This window comes from Microcaecilia unicolor, chromosome 8, assembly GCF_901765095.1.
Source record: "Microcaecilia unicolor chromosome 8, aMicUni1.1, whole genome shotgun sequence".
Classification (NCBI taxonomy): domain Eukaryota; kingdom Metazoa; phylum Chordata; class Amphibia; order Gymnophiona; family Siphonopidae; genus Microcaecilia; species Microcaecilia unicolor.
The window spans coordinates 185,512,515-185,534,280 of NC_044038.1; the positions used below are offsets into that span (position 1 = coordinate 185,512,515).

General features: G+C 45.9%; 1 protein-coding gene across 1 annotated transcript in view; it reads left to right on the top strand.

Moving 5' to 3' along the window:
- LMAN2 (lectin, mannose binding 2) overlaps nucleotides 1-21,766 on the top strand; it is a 26,252-nt gene continuing 4,486 nt past the window's right edge. Inside the window, exons 1-7 of the mRNA XM_030212940.1 lie at nucleotides 1-369; nucleotides 645-763; nucleotides 15,187-15,304; nucleotides 15,610-15,689; nucleotides 16,048-16,209; nucleotides 16,318-16,432; nucleotides 21,376-21,495. Coding sequence (XP_030068800.1) covers nucleotides 207-369; nucleotides 645-763; nucleotides 15,187-15,304; nucleotides 15,610-15,689; nucleotides 16,048-16,209; nucleotides 16,318-16,432; nucleotides 21,376-21,495 — 877 coding nt within the window. The 5' untranslated portion in view covers nucleotides 1-206. The remainder of the gene's footprint in view (nucleotides 370-644; nucleotides 764-15,186; nucleotides 15,305-15,609; nucleotides 15,690-16,047; nucleotides 16,210-16,317; nucleotides 16,433-21,375; nucleotides 21,496-21,766) is intronic.

The window sequence follows — 21,766 nt, forward strand, 5'->3', positions numbered from 1 at the left end:
TTCCGCTTTTTCGGCTGACGAATAGGTTCAGCCTTTCTGTTGCAATAAATTATTGAGGATTTGTTTTTTTATAACATAGCATAACGGGTAACAAAAACAAAAAGATAATGACCCCTGCAGCAGAGCCCGGTCTTCTTGATGTCTTCGCTCAGAAACGGAAGTGACGTCACTGCAGGTGTTTGCACTTTGCAGGCAGGGTTTTGAAGATGGCGGCGTTGTACAAGAAAGACCATGGCTGGCTTTGTTCGCTGCTGCCCTTCTTTCTGTTGCTTTTGGTGGTCATTCGGCTGCAGGTGGTTATCGGGGATGTGACGGACGGGAGCAGCGAGCATATGAAGCGGGAGCATTCGCTGATCAAACCGTATCAGGGTGAGACAGACCGGGGAAAGAGGAGATGCGGGCGGGTGGGCGCGGTGGAAGAAAAGGAGTGGATTTAATGTCGCGGCGGGCGAGTGAAAAAGAATCCCTAAACTGCATAGAAGAGGCATCTGTGAGATGAGAACTTAAGAGCTTGGGGCTCGATAGAAGAGACAGACAGGGTGGCGAATCTACTTCTCATCTTTTCCCTGGTGACCTACGTTCCTTTCTTTAATTCCCAAAAAGCAAGCACAAACTGATTACTGTATTCTGTGTCTTAATTGTAGGAGTTGGCTCCAGTTCTATGCCACTCTGGGATTTTGGGGGCAGCACTATACTGACCAGCCAGTATGTGCGTCTGACTCCAGATGAACGCAGCCGTGAGGGCTCTATCTGGAACAGAGCGGTAAGTAGAACTCGGTGCGGGATATTTCCCCCTAGTTGGGGAAGATGAGCCATTAGAGTACTTTGAAAGGGACCCCTGTAGGTGTAGGAAAGCCGATTTCTCTATATCATACACTTGTAACGTAATGGTATGCAATAATGCGTTTAGTACCAGTACGTTCAATATTTAGAAGGAACCCTACAACAAAGGAACAAACTAAGATATAGCTGCATGAGCTTTGCTAAAGCCTTTCTGAATATGTGAGCTTTTAAAGCATATATGGCTTCAAAATGGTTTGTTCCAGCAAGATAAGTTTATTATTTGCTATACCAGATAAGACTACCAGCACTTTTTGAGTTTCCTGCAGATTGTTTATGGACCATATCAATTGGAGCCTCTAAAGGAGACTTAGGGAAATTCAGAAATCTTAATATATTTTTCTTCATCTGGTTCTCTAAACATTCCATTCGTTGATGTAATACAAGTTTAATTTTTTATTTTAGCAAGGAGCCACAAGACTCCTGTAGTTTGGCTACTTTTGTTTCCAGATTTCCTAGTCTGGTGGAATGTTCTTGTACTTGATCCAGTGTTCTTTTGGAAATCAATGTGACATCATTAACCATTGTAAGTGATGGGTTTAGCATAGACTGGTTGAGGACTTGCAGGATGTCCCATAGTGATTGTAAAGTCACTTTATTCACTTTAGGCAGCACAGCCACTGTACCTGATGTTCCGACTTCCCCCAACTTGAGCAGGTACTTTAATATATTAATCTGCTGCTTATGTGATTTCTGACCTGCACAGCAATGATCCACAGAGGTCCCTCCAACAGTGGTTCTGGGGATAGTTCCCTCTCTATCTCTCTCTGCACCAAATTCTCAAGGCATCAGAGAACTTCCGGATAGCACTGCCTTGACCTGGGCACAGGGCTCAAAGAAACCCCGCTTACAAGTTCAAGATGGCTGCCGATCGAGACGGACGCGTTTGAGTGCTCCTCAGTATTTCCTCGATATTTTTCTTTTTTCCTTTTCTAATATGCCAAAGAGGAGAGGACGAGCTGCCGCTGATGCCTCCCAGCAGCAAAGAACGTCTGCCTCATCAGGTTTAATAATGCAGTATTTGCAGAGGGTCGCAAGCTCGGTAACGCCGTCGGTGAGCGGTCTGCAGGCTCAACCCGCGAGTGGAGATAGCAGGCAGAGCAATGGGCTGGAAGCTACTTTGAGCCCCGACGGAAGAGAGCCACCTCCTCAGCCGGTGTTTAGCAGTTCTCCGATATCGGCCCCAGTGGACCCGAATACTGAGGAGTCAGCGGGATCTTCAGGGCGGGAGGCAATTCTACAAATATCGGAAGAAAGCGGGAGTACTTTAACTGCACACACCGTTTTAAGATCTACAGAAGATAAGAGAGGAGCAGCTGTGACGGAGGCAATGCAACAACTTGGTGAGCCAGTGGATATTTTGATTACAAGTTTTAAAAAAAACCTGTGGAAGTAACTTTAGATAGTTTATGGATGTTGATAGCGGATCTTGGTAAGGCTTTGTGCCCCCAAATGAAACATAGTTGTAGTTGCTGGGAAAGTGAGAGAAATGGACACTGAAATTAAAACATTGTCATCACAGATAAATAAGGTTGAGAAGGAAACTCAACAGATACAGCTAATACAAACAACGATGATTAAAGATTTGGCAAACCTGAGGAGGAAGTCAGAGTTCCTTGAAAATGCCTCCCGAGGCAATAATTTACGTTTTACTAACTTTCCTTTTCATCCGCTGATTTCCCCAAGGGAAATGTTGAAGTTCTACTTTAAAGAAATTCTAATATAAATGAAGATCTTATTCCTCCAGTGTCACAGGCATTTTACATCCCCACAAAGGCTGAAAAGAACTTACAGGTGCAAGAAAATAATCAGTCCTTGGATGTTTCTGCTATGCTAGAAACATCTGACTCAGAACAAGTAACACCATCCACTTTAACAGTGACGTTTGTACTACTTACAGATAAGGTCTGGATACTAAAAAAAAATTTTTCAAGTAAGAGAAAAATTGTTTAAAGGATTACTAGTTCGGGTATTTCCAGACCTGGCATGAGAGACGCAAAAACGTAGACAGAAGTTTTTACAACTGAAACAGGAAACATTACAGATTAGGGCAACTTTCTACTTAAAATAGCCCTGCAAATGCTTGGGTTCATATCAATCTGTAAAATATGTATATTTTGATCCTTCGCAACTGACCCTATTTATAACATTAAAAAAAAGCCTCTTAATGGTATAAATATAACAAGTTTGCAAACGTTTATGTCTCGATTTAAGTGTATAGGTTGTTTTTTCCTTTTGTTCTCCATAGTTGGATCATTGGACTCCTATGTTGTGGACTTTTATGATGCTAATAAGGAACTTTAAAATTTATATGCGTTAAATTTCCTATGAGATACTAGTTGTATTAGCACTATTTTCTTATCAAGTGATTTAACTTGTAACTATATAAATATAAATGCATAAATTAAAAAAAAAAAAAAAAACCTGCTTACATTGCTGCCAGAGAGACCTCCTTAAGGTGGAGCTGAAAATGGTATTGCACCAAAACCAAGAGGAGCTCCAAACTCCTGAAGCAGCATCACCTCAAGGTCAGGGTAGAGGTAGACATTGGAAGAATCTGCCACAACTTCCCCTCCTCTTCCCCATCATAAAATGGGTCAAAGTCACAAAACAAACTCTCTCCTACCTTCATGCTGCAACATCGGGGCATCTCATCACAATGCCATCTTGGCTGGAAGAAAAAATAGCCAGTATGGTAATGGTGCTTATATCCCACCAACTCCCATATACAGATTCAAAAGCGGACAACATAAGATCAAGATACAATGTCGTAAAGTAACAAAACGAAAAAACAGCATAAACTTAAAACCTAATAAAAATAAATTTTCAAACAAATAAACTTTTAAATGTTTACAAAATGGCAAATATGAATGGTTCGTCCTAAATTTTATAGGTAAAGAACACCATACTGAAACTGCTTGATAAGGAAAATAAAATAAGAGGTTTTTTTTATTTATAACTTTCACAAAGGGTGGATAATAGATAAGAAGGGATTCTGTTGCTCGTGATGAAGACAGAAAAAAAAATAAGGAAAATAAATACTGTGGACATATTACCTCCAAACATCTTATAAACCCAACATGCTAATTAAAAAAAAAACGGCCTTAGTAGGCTACCAGTGAAATTTTATCAAAATAGATGTAATGTGCTCTGACCTCTTTGTCCCATAATCATCTGTTCCATATCATCATGCTGATCAATCCATAGACTGGTGGGTTGTGTCCATCTACCAGCAGGTGGAGATAGAGAGCAATCCTTGTGCCTCCCTATATGTGGTCATGTGCTGCCGGAAACTCCCCAGTATGTTCTCTATCTCAGCAGGTGGTGGTCACACACAGCAGCAGCTCTGGCTAGGCCTCCAAGCCTAATTTTTAGGTTTTGTTGAGTGCCTGGGTTGAGGGCTCTTCTTGAGCAAGTGCAAACCTGGTGGCGCCAGGTCCCTCCTTTTCTCCCCCCTCCCGCTGGCTCCGTTGAAAAAAAAAAAAAATTTTGAACGTCCTTAAGGGCGTTTATTTCGACGTTTATTTAAACGTTTATTGCAGCTACTCACTGGGACACCAGGTCGTTACAGCTCGGAGCGAGAAGCAGGTAATTTTTAACTTTTTATAGCGGGCAGGGGGTTCCCCGATTGATCTCCACGTGGCCTATGGCGTCGGAGGGCGAGGGCGCGAAGAATCGCTCCCCGGACCGCGTGTGCGCTTCTAGCGGGGATGCGGGGGTTTTAAAGTCTGATTCGCCCTTGTTGGGTGTCAGTTTGGAGGCCGGTCAGTGTCCCGGGTCTTCCTCCGGCGCGGCGGTTTTTCCCGCCATAAACGCCCATCCCCCGCTGCTCGCCTCCGCCATCTTGGCCGGCCACTGCTCGGACGGCTTCTTCTTGGGCCGCCCTTGAGCTGGGAGACATTCATGCCATGGCCGCCCTTGATTTGGGCGACGGCAAAAAAGCGGCTAAAGTTAAGCGCCGTTCTTCCCGCGCGGCTCCTTCGCGGAGTGTCGCGCCGGACGCCATCTTGGATGCGCAGCATGGTTCTCCCCCGCTCTTGCGAGCGCCGGTTGAGGGTGCGTCTAGGGCTGTGGCCCAGGCTGCTGAATTGCACAGTTTGGGGGGTTTCTCCCCCGAGTTTATTTTGCTGCTGCATCAGGCCTTCCTTATGCAGAACGCTGCCCCTTCTCCCTTGTCCGATAAAGGGGTTGAGGCCCCCGGAAGTAAACGCCCTCGGGTTGATGCCCAGGCCTTAGAGGACGCTGTTTCCTCTGATGTAGATGAGGGCAGCGTATCGGAGTTCTCCCAACGGTCCTTTGGGGATTCCTTGGAGGAGACGGATTCCCGCTCGGATGGAGCGGGTGATCCCTCTGCAGCACGGATTTTTCGCTCAGAGGATTTGCCCAACCTGTTATTGCAGGCCATGAGCATTTTGAAGATTTCCTCTCCGGAGGACGTCTCTCCCTCAGCCCCTGTTGGCTCCGCCATTATGCTGGGGACGAAGCGCCCGCCTAGAACCTTCCACGTGCATGATGCCATGCACACCTTAATTTCGGCTCAATGGGATGTCCCGGAAGCGAGCCTCAAAGTGGCTAGGGCTATGTCCCGCCTCTATCCTTTGCCTGAAAGTGAGCGTGAGGCCTTTGTTTGGCCTACTGTGGATTCTTTAATCACTGCGGTGACTAAGAAAACGGCGTTGCCGGTGGAAGGTGGCACGGCACTAAAGGACGCCCAAGACAGAAGATTGGAAGCTGCTTTAAGGTCGTCCTTCGAGGCGGCTGCCTTAAGTTTGCAGGCCTCAGTTTGCGGCTCCTATGTGGCCAAGGCGTGCCTGACGTTGGTGCAGCGGGCTTCCCCCTCGGATCCTTCCTTGAGGGCTGACTGGCCGGCCCTGGAATCGGGCTTGGCTTGTTTGGCAGACTTACTGTATGATGTCTTGAGAGCCTCGGCTAAAGGCATGGCTCAGACAGTCTCTGCGCGGCGCTGGCTTTGGCTGAAACATTGGTCTGCGGACCACGCCTTTAAGTCCCGCCTGGCTAAGTTGCCTTTTAAAGGCAAGCTGCTCTTTTGGGGTCGAGCTGGACAAAATCGTGACCGATCTCGGCACGTCTAAGGGCAAGAGGTTACCAGAGGTCAGGGCTCGGGCCAGTGCTCGCCCCGGTATCTCCAGAGGACGGTTTCAAGAAGCCCGTCGGTACCGCCCGGGCAAGTCGGGCTCCTCTGCCCCCTCTTCCTTCAAAAGGAACTTCTCCCCCAAGCAGCATTCCTTTCGCAGAGACCGCCGTCCCGGAGGTACGCCCTCCGGTCCTCCCCCAGGGTCTCGTACCCAATGACGGGGTCTTGGTCCATGGCCCAGTGCAGATTGGAGGACGCCTGTCCTCGTTTCTGGGCGAGTGGACCAAGTAACTTCAGACGCTTGGGTGCTGGAAGTCATCAGAGACGGCTACAAGTTAGAGTTCTGCCGACCCTTAAGAGACGGGTTTGTACTCTCTCCCTGCAAGTCTCCGGTCAAAGCTGTGGCAGTGCAGCAGACCTTGGACAACCTGATCCGCCTGGGTGCGGTCGTTCCGGTGCCAGAAAATCAGACTGGCAAGGGACGTTACTCCATTTACTTTGTGGTACCAAAGAAAGGAGGTTCTGTCCGGCCTATCCTCGACCTCAAAGGGGTCAATCGGGCCTTGAAAGTGCGGCACTTTCGCATGGAGACTCTCCGCTCTGTTATAGCGGCAGTGAAGGCAGGAGAGTTCTTGGCTTCCTTGGACATCAAGGAAGCGTACCTGCATATTCCCATCTGGCCTCCTCATCAACGCTTTCTGCGTTTTGCAGTCCTGGGACGACACTTCCAGTTCAGAGCCCTCCCTTTCGGGTTGGCTACTGTTCCGCGGACCTTCTCCAAAGTAATGGTGGTCATCGCGGCCTTCCTGCGGAAGGAAGGAGTACAAGTCCATCCTTATCTGGACGACTGGTTGATCCGAGCCCCCTCTTATGCAGAGTGCGGCAAAGCTGTGGACCGGGTAGTTGCTCTTTTGAGCTCCCTGGGATGGATCATCAACTGGGAGAAGATCCAGCTGCGCCCAACTCAGTCCCTGGAGTATCTGGGAGTTCAATTCGACACCCAAGTGGGCAGAGTGTTCCTGCCGGACAATCGGATTGTCAAACTTCAGGCTCAGGTGGACCAGTTCCTAGTAGCCTCTCTTCTTCGGGCTTGGGACTATGTGCAGCTGTTGGGCTCTATGATGGCCACGATGGAAGTAGTGCCCTGGGCCAGGGCTCATATGAGACCACTTCAACACTCTCTGCTGCAGCGCTGGACTCCGATGTCGGAGGATTATGCTGTGCGCCTTGCCTTGGACCCAGCAGTGCGCAAGGCGCTGAGCTGGTGGATGCAGACAGACAGGTTGTCTGCAGGAATGCCTCTGGTGACCCCGGAGTGGATTGTCGTCACGACGGACGCCTCTTTGTCGGGCTGGGGAGCCCACTGCTTGGGAAGGACAGCGCAGGGGCTCTGGTCTCCTGCAGAGGCAAAGTGGTCTATCAACCTCCTGGAACTCAGAGCCATTCGGTTGGCGCTTTTGGAGTTCATCCCGGTACTGGCGTTGAAGCCAGTACGGGTCCTGTCGGACAATGCCACGGCTGTGGCCTATGTCAACCGCCAGGGAGGTACCAAGAGCGCCCCTCTAGCCAAGGAGGCCATGAATCTATGCCAGTGGGTGGAAGTGAACCTGGAACAGCTGTCAGCGGCCCACATTGCCGGAGTCATGAATGTCAAGGCGGACTTTCTCAGTCGCCATACCTTGGAGCCCGGAGAGTGGCAGCTATCTGCTCAGGCGTTCTTGGACATCACGAAGCGCTGGGGCCAGCCGAGCTTAGATCTGATGGCGTCATCGGCCAATTGCCAAGTGCCGCGTTTTTTCAGCAGAGGACGGGACCCTCGATCCCTGGGAGTAGATGCTCTTCTCCAACAGTGGCCGACACAAGAGCTTCTCTATGTGTTCCCGCCCTGGCCCATGTTGGGCAGGGTGCTAGACCGGGTGGCAAAGCATCCGGGCCGGATAATCCTGGTGGGTCCGGACTGGCCCAGACGTCCCTGGTATGCGGACTTGATCAGGCTCTCAGTGGACGATCCTCTGCGGCTGCCAGTGGAGCAGGGCCTGTTACATCAGGGTCCCGTGGTGATGGAGGATCCCTCCCCCTTTGGTCTTACGGCCTGGCTATTGAGCGGCAGCGTCTGAGAAAGAAGGGCTTCTCAGACAAGGTCATCGCCACTATGCTGAGAGCGAGGAAGCGCTCTACTTCTACTGCTTACGCCAGAGTTTGGCGTATCTTTGCAGCGTGGTGTGAAGCAGGCTCACTTTCTCCCTTCACTGCTCCAATTTCTTCAGTGTTGGCGTTCCTGCAAGTAGGTCTGGAGAAAGGCCTGTCGCTCAGTTCCCTTAAAGTCCAGGTAGCGGCTGTGGCTTGCTTCAGGGGCCGCCTGAAGGGTGCTTCTCTGGCTTCGCAGCCAGATGTGGTGCGCTTTCTCAAGGGAGTTAATCACCTGTGCCCTCCTCTGCACTCAGTGGTGCCTGCGTGGAATCTCAACCTGGTGCTAAGAGCCTTGCAGAAGCCGCCTTTTGAACCCTTGTCGAGGGCATCTCTGAAAGTCCTGACGTTGAAAGCAGTCTTTTTGGTGGCTATCACTTCAGCCAGAAGAGTTTCCGAGCTCCAGGCGCTCTCATGTAGAGAGCCTTTTCTGCAGTTCACTGAGGCAGGAGTGACTATTCGCACAGTGCCTTCCTTCCTTCCCAAGATTGTTTCTCGCTTCCATGTGAATCAGCAGCTCTGTCTCCCTTCCTTTCGTAGGGAGGACTACCCAGAGGAATACTCTGCTCTTAAATATCTGGATGTGAGATGAGTCATCAGATATTTGGAAGTGACCAATGATTTCCGGAAGTCGGATCATCTGTTTGTCCTGTTTGCAGGTCCTCGTAAGGGTCTGCAGGCTGCTAAGCCTACAGTGGCAAGATGGGTCAAGGAAGCCATTGCAGCGGCTTATGTGGCCGCGGGGAAGGTGCCGCCTATCCAGCTGAAGGCTCACTCCACTAGAGCTCAGGCGGCCTCGATGGCAGAGGTCCGTCTCCTTGGAAGAGATTTGCAAGGCGGCAACTTGGGCTTCGGCCCATACCTTCTCCAGGCATTACCGCTTGACTGTGGCTGCTCGGGCGGAGGCCCGGTTTGGAGCTTCAGTGTTGCAGTCAGGGATTTCTATGTCCCGCCCTGGGTGAGTACTGCTTCGGTACATCCCACCAGTCTATGGATTGATCAGCATGATGATATGGAAGGTAAAATTATGTATCATACCTGATAATTTTCTTTCCATTAATCATAGCTGATCAATCCATAGCCCCTCCCAGATATCTGTGTTGTTTATATTCTGGTTGCATTTCAGGTTCAAGTTTAGTCTTCAGTTCCTGTTCAGGAGGACTTCGTGTTCAAGTTTTTCAATGGATTCTTCAAGAGTTGAGACGAATTTGTGTTACAGTGAGCTGCTGCATTCCTCTCCCCTCCGTTTTTCGGGGCTGGATTGAGACTTAAATTCTGCCGGCGCTCCCTCCCGCTTCGTGCGGCAGTAGGGCAGCTTTGTACCCCTCCCGCTTCGGCGGTGTTAGGGTCAGTCAGCTCCTCCCGCGGTTGCGGTTGCAGGACGAGCCAGATCCCCCCGCATCGGCGGGTGTGGTGTCCCTCCTCCGCTCCGCGGGGATGAGCTGGACGGATTCCCCTCCCCCACTTGTGTGGGGATGAGCTGGGTTAATTCCCCTCCCCCGTTTCGGCGGCGGTGAGCTGGGCAGAGTGTCCCTTTGTGGGTGTAATTCTCTAAGTGCTGAGTCCTGCGGATGGAGCTTGGATATCGACATACTGAGGAGTTTCCGGCAGCACATGACCACATATAGGGAGGCAAAAGGATTGCTCTCTATCTCCACCTGCTGGTAGATGGACACAACCCACCAGTCTATGGATTGATCAGCTATGATTAATGGAAAGAAAATTATCAGGTATGATACATAATTTTACCTTCTATATCACATGTAATTCAGATATTATGTTGACCAAAAGGAAACAATCCAGCTTATAATTGAAAGACAAAAACGCCTATATTGCGACCTAAATCGGGAGATAGGCGTTTATCTCCCAAAAACGAATAACGCGGTATAATCGAAAGCCGAACTTGGACGTTTTCAACTGCACTCCATCGCGGAAGCGTACAAAGTTGACGGGGGCGTGTCGGAGGCATGGTGAAGGCGGGACTGGGGCGTGGTTATCACCCGAACAGAGATGGGCGCCTTTCGCCGATAATGGAAAAAAAGTATGCGTTTGTAGCTAGAATTTAGGGCACTTTTCCTGGACCCTGTTTTTTTCACGAATAAGGCCCCAAAAAGTGCCCTAAATGACCAGATTACCCCCAGAGGGAATTGGGGATGACCTCCCCTGACTCCCCCAGTGGTCACTAACCCCCTCCCACCACAAAAAATATTTCACAACTTTTTTTCACCCTCAAATGTCATACCCACCTCCCTGGCAGCAGTATGCAGGTCCCTGGAGCAGTTGTTAAGGGGTGCAGTGGACTTCAGGCAGGTGGACCCAGTCCCATCCCCCCCCCACCTGTTACAATTGTGCTGCTTAATGCTTAGTCGTCCAACCCCCCCAAACCCACTGTACCCACATGTAGGTGCCCCCCTTCACCCCTTAGGGCTATAGTAATGGTGTAGACTTGTGGGCAGTGGGTTTTGAGGGGGATTTGGGGGGCTCAACACACAAGGGAAGGGTGCTATGCACCTGGGAGCTCTTTTACCTTTTTTTTTTGTTTGTTTTTGTAAAAGTGCCCCCTAGGGTGCCCGGTTGGTGTCCTGGCATGTGAGGGGGACCAGTGCACTACGACTCCTGGCCCCTCCCACGAACAAATGCCTTGCATTTATTCGTTTTTGAGCTGGGCGCTTTCATTTTCCATTATCACTGAAAAACAAAAACGCCCAGCTCACAAATTGTCGAATAAAACATGGACGTCTATTTTTTTCGAAAATACGGTTCGGTCCGCCCCTTCACGGACCCGTTCTCGGAGATAAACGCCCATGGAAATAGACGTTTTCGTTCAATTATGCCCCTCTATATAAACCATTGCAATAATCTAATTTCAACAAAATCACCGCTTGACCCAAAACAAAAAAAAAGTTTTCTTTTAAAAAGAACTATTTTTTTTAACATAGTGTAATTTAAAGAATGTAGATCTAATAATTTTATTGATTTGAAACTTTAAAGATAAGGATGTATCCAAATAGAATCCAAGGGGCCCTTTTACAAAGGCGTGCTGAGAAATGGCCTGCAGTAGTGTAGACGCGTGTTTTGGTGCGTGTAGAATAATTTTTCAGCGCACCTGTAAAACATGTTGTTTAATTTTTGCTGAAAATGTACGTGTGACAAAATGAAAATTGCCACGCATCCATTTTGTGTCAGATCTTACCAGCCATTGACCTAGCGGTAAGGTCTCATTTGATAACCGTGCAACACGTAGAATGACGATTACCTCCAATTACGACCTACATGCCAGAAACATAGTAATATAGTAAATGACAGCAGATAAAGACCTGAATGGTTCCATCCTGTCCGAGCACCAGAAAAATATTTTCTGGTGCGCCTAGCGGACGCGCATGAGAAATGAAATTACTGCAATTGCCACGCGGTAGCCAGGTGGCAACTCAAAGTTGATGCAGGTTGAGCGCATAGGCATCTACGCAGCTTAGTAAAAGGCCCCCAAGTATCTTAGAGGTGTTATCAACCTTTAGCTTGAGTCCATCAGAAAGTTTATTTCGCCCTACATGATCTAACCAAAGCAACTTAGTCTTGTCTCTTTAAGTTTGAAGCCATGGTGCTGAACAAAGCACCTCCAACTTTGCTATGTAGGACAAAATCTGTTCTAGAGGTATCTAATACATCTCGTACTGATATCGGCAAAGACTTGTCAGCATATGAAAAGAATTTAACATCAAAAAAGGAAAAGTAACATAGTAGATGACGGCAGAAAAAGACCTGCACGGTCCATCCAGTCTGCCCAAGAAATGTGCCACCACTTTTTTGTGTATACCTTACCTTGATTTGTACCTGTCTTTTTCAGGGCACAGACCGTACAAGTCTGCCCAGCACTATCCCCGCCTCCCACCATCTGCTCTGGCACAGACCGTATAAGTCTGCCCAGCACTATCCCCGCCTCCTAACCACCAGCCCCACCTCCCACTACCGGCTCTGTTATCCAATCTCGGCTAAGCTCCTGAGGATCTATTTCTTCTGAACAGGTTTCCTTTGTTTATTCCACGCATGTTTGAATTCCGTTACCTGGCAAAAAGATCTCTCTATATCAATGTATCTATATATATATAAAAGGCACCTCCAAAGTTCCAATGAAGCCTCAAGCCGGAAACTTTAGGCGCCAGAGATATCCGGTTTATCTGAAGGGGGACGTGTGCTGCAGCCTCTCCCCTTCATTAATGCTGGCTGTTGTTAAAAACAGTGAAGGGGAACATGCAGGGACGCAGCTTCAGGCTGCCTTGCAAACAGGAAATGAGGGCGGGAACAACTGAAAAAAAAGCAAAAACAAAGCTTAAAGAACCCTGAAACTGCGTCTGTCCCTACTCCCCTTCACATTTTTTTACAACAGCCAGCACTAATGAAGGGGAGAGCCTGCAGCACATGTCCCCCTTCACATAGGAGCACAAAAGACTGAAACTTTTCTTTCTCCCAGTCTTTGCAGTCAGCAGCAGCTCACAGGTTCTAAGTCTACCCACTTACGAGTCAACTGGGAAATATTACAGCTCAGCCTCTGCACGTACACAGCAGCAGCTTCAGTGCAACACTGAACCGGAGCATGGGCTGCAGCACACATCCTGCTTGCACTGCAGGGCCACAGCCACTGACAGTGGGTGCATGTCATCAGAGAGAGGGGGGGGAAGGGGCTCCAGGGATGTCAGATGGGGGGAGGGGGTCCTGAGAACTGAGAGGGGGGGTCCTCACACCAGTGAGGTGGGGATGGAAGGGGGCTCCTGAGACCATAAAGGGGGGGAAGGGCATACAGGACGAGGGGGAGTGGCAGCGACCTCGGGGGGGGGGGGTATGGAGGGGGAGCACTGCCTATGATGACCTTGGGGGGGGTTGAGGGGAGGAGCGCTGGCACCCTGGGGGGGGGGGTGGAGGGGTCACCAGCGCCGCTTTGACGACAACCTTGCTAGCGCCCATTTCATTTGTGCCAGAAATGGGTCTTTTTTTACTAGTATATATATATATATAAATTTATTTTTAACATCCGGTATTTAATGTCAGGTAAAAAGAATATATATTTATTTTTATTGTCAGGTAAAAAGAGTATTATCGGGCCACAGACAAGACCACAAGGCAGAGTCAGAAAAAGCAATGTTATTCAAAAACCCGACACAGCCCGTGTTTCGGCTATTGCCCAAATCGGGTTTTTAAATGAACATTGCTGCTTCTGACTTCACCTTGTGGTTTCATCTGTGCCCTGATACATTCGTTTTACCTGACAAACTTTTGTGGTGTTACTCCCTCTGATTTGCCTGTTACAAAGGAGAACCTTAAGGCACTCCACAGAATGGGGTCCAACCATCTGAGATTTGACTGCCATTTTTCCTTTATAATGTCGAAGTCAAAAATTCTTTCATCCGTGTCAAAATACCTGAAATCCCTAACGAATTGGCAAACGATCTGCAAAATCCAACGTGGAAAACAAACCAGCAGATCAGTATAATATCCAAAAAGCTTTATTGAAGATATCGTATATGAAACAATTGCCCAACAAAAGGTCGGAAGCAGGACTGCAGAAAACAAACACAGATAGAAATGGAAAGTGTGATGGTTTCAGCCAAGCAACAGTGCTTGCTGCTGAAACAAAAATAGATAATTTCTCAGGAAGAGTGAACTGGGTACATAAATTTTATGCATAGGAACGATCTGTTAGGGCTAAAACCACTGTAGGGTAGAAGCTGCCTGTAAACTGGGAAGAATTAATGATTAGCTTTTGTGATTTTTATTCACAAAGAATGCTGATAATTTTGTGTCCAGCAGTATAATTAATATGGATGAAGTCCCTATGTGGTTTGATATTCCTGCCACATGAACTGTGGCTGAACGGCAAGCTAAAGCCATCATGATTACAACAGGCCATGAAAGGACTAGTTTTACAATAGTTTTAGCATGCACTGCTGATAGCAGAAAGCTGAAGCCCTGGTTATTTTTAAATGCATTACCATGCCACGGGAACATTTTCCAAAAGGTGTCATCCTGGTATGCAATAATAATTTTAAAAAAAAATGATGGACAAAGACGTCATGAAGAAATGGGTGGAGAAATCATTTCACTCATGTTCTGGTGCATTTTTTAATGCAAAAATCTCAATGTTGGATTCTATGGCAGCACACAAAACTGATGCAACTAAATAAATGAACAAGGTTGTTGCTCATATTGCCATGATACCTGGGGCCCTCGGTTGCAAGCTTCAGTTGATAGACTTTGCTGTAAAGCATCCATTTAAGATGCTTGTAAGAATGACGTGGGAACGATGAATGACGGGCATCCAGTTCCCCTTCTGTGAGTGGCAGTGCACAACCTATGCTGAAGCATTCAAATGGGTGTTGTCGGCATGGGATGCCATCAAGCCCAGAACATTTATTAATGGATTCAGAAAGGTGCAGATTCTCTGCAAGTCAAATCCGATTGTGACTCGGAAGAGACATTGTCACAAGAAACTGATCCTGCAGTAGAAAAGGTTCTAGCAAAACATTTTATGGATTTGGATATTTCTGAAGATTTTGAAGGATTTTTGTCTTGTAGTCATGATAAAATTCAGATCAATAAAAGTTTAAACTGTTTAACCTGTGTTATTGTGTTTTGCTTCATTCTTATGTTAAGTGTGCAGTGAATCATACAGTGTAAAGAGGATCGTACATAAACCGCACCCCTGTATTAGCTGTGACTGCTCTTGTTAAAATGTAAAAATGAATATTAGCCGCAGCTTATGTGCATGAAAATACAGGAGTTTAGTGGGTTACATGCAGAAACCCCCACAAGTAACATAGCATGGAATGCATACTTTTGACAGTGGGTGCAGGTATCAGACCCTCCTATCGGTAGGTATAGTGGTTGGGGTCCCTAGTAGATACAGATACGGATTGCATGCAAGGATCCTCCATGGATCCTGGGTTTGTGAGAACTTATTATATTTTCCTATAATACCTAAAGTAAATTACAGTATTTCATATATAATAAAATCCACAAACATACTCCTGAAATCATAGCATTTGATACATGTTTCTTTTTTTTTCTTGTAGTCTTGTCTCTTGAAAGACTGGGAGCTGCATGTCCAGTTCCACATTCATGGGGGTGGGAAGAAGAACCTGCATGGAGACGGCATAGCATTGTGGTACACCAGAGACCGGCTTTCCCCAGGTACAGCACAGCATCCCTGTCCCCCTTTCAGAGCCAGAAATCAGGGCTGCTCCTTCTCCTGTGGTCTCTTCTGTGCTGTGGCCTAACCTTCTACCACTATCCTGTCTTTGCTGCTGCTTCCACCCCCTTGCCCCATTTATTTGTTTCTGTTACTGTTGCCATGATCACTTTTTCAAACCCTGTCACTATATTAACTGTCTTCTTAATATTTTTTCTCAAACACTGTTTCAGACTAGTGTTGCTCACTTCCTGTCAATAGCGCTCAGAAGAGGACAAAGCTATCTTCAGTTCTCTTTTCCTTCCAGGTCCTGTATTTGGAAGCAAAGACAAATTTCATGGTCTGGCTATCTTTCTTGATACATACCCCAATGATGAAACAACAGAGGTGAGAATTTGTGCTGTCTCTGGGTTCCTTATGTTCCTACTCCTCCTGTCATTGTGTGTCTGCATGTAATGTCCTGGATTAGGCATGGTCTGTTCCTTCACACACATCGTATTGAGGTGTGAGTCTTGGCCAGATACCCAGCTATGCAGCAGGGTGGACTTTGGCCCTTGCTGCCCTTCATAATAAATGAAACTTATGAGTTCTCTTACTTTGTCCTGTTTTCTGTTTGGATAGATTGTAAGCTTCATGGAGCAGGGACATTCCCTTCTCTGTATGTGTACAGCATTGCGTACATCTCGTAGTGCTGCAGAGAGGATTAGTAGCAGAAGTGTGCTGATTGGCAATTCTGTCCCTTCAGCGGGTATTCCCTTATATCTCAGTGATGGTGAACAATGGTTCCATGGAGTATGAGCACGGTAAGGATGGACGCAGTGTGGAATTAGCAGGTTGCACGGCGGATCTGCGCAACCAGAAGCACGATACCTTCCTGGCTGTCCGCTATTCACGAGGCAGGCTGACGGTGAGCTGCTGCTCTTTGTTGCTCTAGTTTTTACGTATTGTTTTTATCATCAATCTTTGTTCCATCCTAGTCTCTTTTCTTTGCTCCCTTTATTCCTGAACTCTGCAGGTGATGACTGATATAGAAGATAAAAATGAATGGAAGAACTGCATTGATATCTCGGGGGTTCGTTTGCCCACTGGCTACTTTTTTGGAGCCTCTGCAGCTACAGGGGACTTGTCTGGTGAGCTCTTACCCTGAATGTTCTTCTTTAAAAAAAAATGGTTCTTCGGGTTCAGCTCTGATTTCTGTATATACGGGTGCTCCTCTCCCTGCTTCAGGCAACAACTGCTGCTCAGATATTTTATATCAGATTCAAATGTTTGCCTATCGGGTTCTTAAACCAATGTAGCTTGACTCTATATCAACTGGATATAGATACCCTGATAATAGGCAAAGGTAGGGTGATGATCTGATTCAGGGGTTGGAAAGGGGGGGCCATGATGGGGCCTAGGGTTCTGTGTTGTAGTTAAGTAAAGCTGTTAGTTGCAGTTAATGTTCACTTGCCATTTGTTGAATTTATATATTGTAAAATCAATACAATTTCAGTTAAAAAAAAAAAAAAAAACAACCAAATCCATGCAGTCTAAGCAAGCCTTGCACATACCCAGTGTCAAACAGCATATTTCAAAGAAAAATAAAAGTATGAAAAGCTGTTTAAAACTGAAGTGTCTCTTAGTCGGTGGGGGAGAATTGAGACTATAAAAATGGTCATTGCTCCACGTATTCTGTATATAACGAGTATGCTTCCATTCCAATTTCCTAAGTCCTTTTTTAAGGTTTTAGATATTTCTTCTTTTCTATGGAAAAATAAGCTTGCTAGAATTTCATTATATAAATTACATATGCCACGCCATTTAGGAGGTTTGAAATTGCCAGACTTCTTTTTATATCAACAGGCATTTTTACTAAAAGGAGTAGTAGCATGAATTGTTCTAGTGTGCCTGCTCCTGTATGGCTTCTTTTGGAAGAAAAGATGGCTCATCCTCTTTCATTAGACTTTCTACCTTTATTGTCATCTTCCGCCATAGTTACCTCATGGCCCATTATTTATGACGCTCTTAAGGCTCTTTTTAGATTCTACTTGTGAAATATCCTTGTCCTCTTCTCAGATGGCATCACTTTGGAGCCATGCTCACATAAAAATTGGTTCTTCTCCTTTTATTTGGAAGGAGTGGATTTCCTGTGGAATATATTGTATAATTGATCTGTGTTCTGGCACTAATATTATCTCTTTTAAAGAGCTAATGCAAAAATTTCACCTGCCTAATACTCAATATTGTAGGTATTTACAATTGAAGTCTGTACTTGCCAAATGGCTGAGGAAGTATTATAATGCACAGTTAAACCCTGGCATTTTTCATATATTTGACACTCTAACTAAAACAAAGGGAATAGCCTCACAATTTTATTCTGTTCTTCTACCATCTAGTCATTTAAAAATTGTGGCTCTTCAAGATATATGGACAAGGGACACCTCACTGTGAATTAATTCCTTGATAAGTAAACCTGTCTGTTTTGTTCTTCTTTATTTATTCATTCAATATTTAAGGATATTGCATCGTATAGAACTTTTTATGACATCCTGGTTAGGACTGTGTTTTTCTTTTGTTTATTTGTATATTTTTTGAAAACTTAAATACATTTGAACTTAAAACTGAAGTGTCAGAGACCCTGTATCACACTTTAACATCCCAGCCTGAAAGTAAATGGAGTAACCTTGAGGATTCCTAGATCTGCTTCGAGTTCAGGTTCCATGCTGAGTAAGGACAGTAACCTCATAGATAACTTGGTAACCCCATGAGTTGGACTCTATGCAATTGTAGCTAATTTCTGCTCAAAAGGGTTTTTAAGACACTGATATGCTGATTGGTTAGCAGGGGAACATTATGCAATAAAGGAGTACCACTATTCAAGCTTCCAGAGATGCACCCAGCGGCTGCTTGCAACGTTTTTTACAGGATGGGTGGTGTGGAGATGGTAGGGACAAGAACAATATTGGTGGAAACAAAAAAGCATGGGACAAACACCAAAGTATAGTTACATAGTAACATAGTAGATGACGGCAGAGAGAGACCTGTACGGTCCATCCAGTCTGCCCAACAAGATAAACTCGTATGTGCTACTTTGTGTATACCTGACCTTGATTTGTATCTACCATTTTCAGGGCACAAACCGTAGAAGTCTGCCCAGCACTAGCCCTGCCTCCCACCACTGGCGCTGCCACCCAATCTCCGCTAAGCTTCTGAGGATCCATTCCTTCTGAACAGGATTCTTTTATGTTTATCCCACACATTTTTGAGTTCCGTTACCGTTTTCATCTCCACCACCTCCCGCGGGAGGGCATTCCAAGTATCCACCACTCTCTGTGAAAAAATACTTCCTGACATTTTTCTTGAGCCTGCGCCCCCTTCAATCTCATTTCATGTCCTCTAGTTCTACCGCCTTCCCGTCTCTGGAAAAGGTTCGTTTGCGGATTAATACCTTTCAAATATTTGAATGTCTATCATATCACCCCTGTTTCTTCTTTCCTCCAGGGTATACATGTTCAGGTCAGCAAGTCTCTCCTCATACGTCTTGTAACGCAAATCCCATACCATTTTTGTAGCTTTTCTTTGCACCGCTTCAATTCTTTTTACATCCTTAGCAAGGTATGACCTCCAAAACTGAACACAATACTCCAGGTGGGCCTCACCAATGACTTATACAGGGGCATCAACACCTCCTTTCTTCTGCTGGTCACACCTCTCTCTATACAGCCTAGCAATCTTCTGGCTACGGCCACTGCCTTGTCACACTGTTTTGTCGCCTTCAGATACTATTACCCCAAGATCCCTCTCCCCTTCTGTACATATTAGACTCGCACCACCTAACATATACGTCTCCTTTGGATTTCTACTCCCTAAGTGCGTCACTTTGCATTTCTTCGCATTGAATTTTAATTGCCAAACCTTAGACCATTCTTCTAGCTTCTTTAGATCCTTTCATGTTTTCCACTCCCTCCGGGGTGTCCACTCTGTTACAAATCTTGGTATCATTTGCAAAAAGGCAAACTTTACCTTCTAACCCTTCGGCAATGTCACTCACAAATATATTGAACAGAATCTGCCCCAGCACCGATCCCTGAGGCACTCCACTGCTCACCTTTCCCTCATCCAAGTGAATTCCATTAACCACCACCCTCTGGCGCCTGTCCGTCAACCAGTTCCTAATCCAGTTCACCATGTCGGGTGCTATCTTCAGCCTGTCAAGTTTATTCAAGAGCCTCCTGTGGGGAACCGTGTCAAAAGCTTTGCTGAAATCTAAGTAGATTATGTCTATAGCACGTCCGTGATTCAGTTCTCCGGTCACCCAGTCAAAGAATTCAATGAGATTCGTTTGGCACAATTTACCTTTGGTAAAACCATGTTGTCTTGGATCTTGCAACTTATTGGCTTCCAGGAAATTCACTGTCCTTTCCTTCAGCATCGCTTCCATTATTTTTCCAGTAACCGAAGTGAAGCTTACCGGCCTGTAGTTTCCAGCTTCTTCGCTATCACCACTTTTGTGAAGAGGGACCTCATCCGCTCTTCTCCAATCCCACGCAACCTCTCCCGTCTCCAAGGATTTATTAAACAAATCTTTAAGAGGACCCGCCAGAATCTCTCTGAGCTCCCTCAATATCCTGGGGTGGATCCCATTTGGTCCCATGGCTTTGTCCACCTTTAGATTTTCAAGTTGTTCATACACACTCTCTTCGGTGAACAGTGCTATATCCACTCCATTCTCATATGTACTTTTGCCAGTCAATCGTGGTCCTTCTCCAGGATTTTCTTCTGTGAAAACAGAACAAAAGTATCTGTTTAGCAAATTTTGCTTTTTCTTCATCATTATCTACATAGCGATTTGCAGCATCTTTCAGTCTCACAATTCCCTTTTTAGTCTTCCTCCTTTCACTAATATACCTGAAGAAATTTTGGTCGCCCCTCCTTACATTTCTAGCCGCTTGTGCTTTCGCCAGACGTATCTCTCTCTTGGCTTCTTTCAGTTTCATCCAGTGTTCCTCTTCTTGAGTTTTTCTGTATTTCATGAACGCCAACTCTTCAGCCTTTATTTTCTCAGCCACTTGCTTGGAGAAACATATCGGTTTCCTTTTTCTCTTGCTTTTATTTACTCTTCTTACATAAATGTTTGTGACCATATTTATAGCTTTTTTTTGTTTGTTTTTTTTGAGAAAGAAAGGGTTGTAGAGCTTGCCGTTGGTTTTCATGGGCAGACTGAATAGGTTCTGTGGGCTTATCTACTGTCATTTTCTGTATTTGAATGCTTTAGTTGGACTTTGAGGTGTCCGTATGTATAATTCAAAACCTTTCTGAATTATGCAGATCAAGTGATATTAACCATTTGGGCTAATACTGACTTCATGGTGGTTTTGCATGCCAGCAGTTCATGTGCTGCAGGTTACCAAAACATCAACATAGTAAGTGTACTTTTTTCCTTGTGTGTAAATACTGAGGATTTCACCATTTTATGGATCTATTTTGAGTTAGATTTATTATACGTATTCTGTTATTTTGCAAAACCAATTGTACCAAAGTGGCAACAGCAGAAACATCCAGTCCTTCCTCATACACTTGTATGAAAGTGAGCATGCAGATCAGGTGGTGTGGAAATGGCCATTCTTCTTGCCCTCAGATCTCTAGCATCGTGGCTTGAGAATGTACTAGGCAGTTTCTCTGGTTTCCCCCCCCCCCCCCCCCCTCTATATTTTCCTATAGGGACACACATTATCAAAGTGATTTTGCATGTGTGAATTTGGAGTTAGGCTAATTCAGAGGAAAGTTAGAGAGCTACTGCAGGGTGGGTCCAAGCTACCCCACTGAATGTCCATTACCTCTCCTATTTGGCCTCCTGTACATCTTTTGCTCCAGCTTTGCCTACCAGTTATTGGCATTTACCAGCCTTCTTTCTATCCTCAGAATGAGCGTATTGTCCTATCATTTTTGATACTATTGGTGCATTAAAATTACTTAGCTGAGCCAGACTTGCTAAAGGATGTGATTGAGAAATTTAAGGTTAATACGGTTTTAATTTTGCTTTCACATTGTTACTTCTATTTTGTGGCCGATATTTCTCTGCATTTCCTAGACAACCATGACATTATCTCCATGAAGTTATTCCAACTGATGGTGGAACACACTCCTGAAGAGGAGAATATTGACTGGACCAAGATTGAGCCAAGCGTCAACCTGCTCAAGTCCCCAAAGGGTGATTATCTATGAAAGCAATGTGTGGTAGTGAGGCCGTCTTACTTTCCATTCTTAGCCAGACCATCCAAATACGTGGATTTATGTTTCCCTTACTAGTAGGAGACATCCTTTTAAGTGCATAGGCTCGGAATCGTACATAGTCTGGCTAGTAAGACTAAATTGGAAGGAATTTAAGAAAAGACTGACCCCTGATGTAAGGGTTCAACACTTATCCAGTGAAAAATCAGCCCAAAAGGGCGCTGCTAAGAGCTTCCTTCCTGCACCTGCCA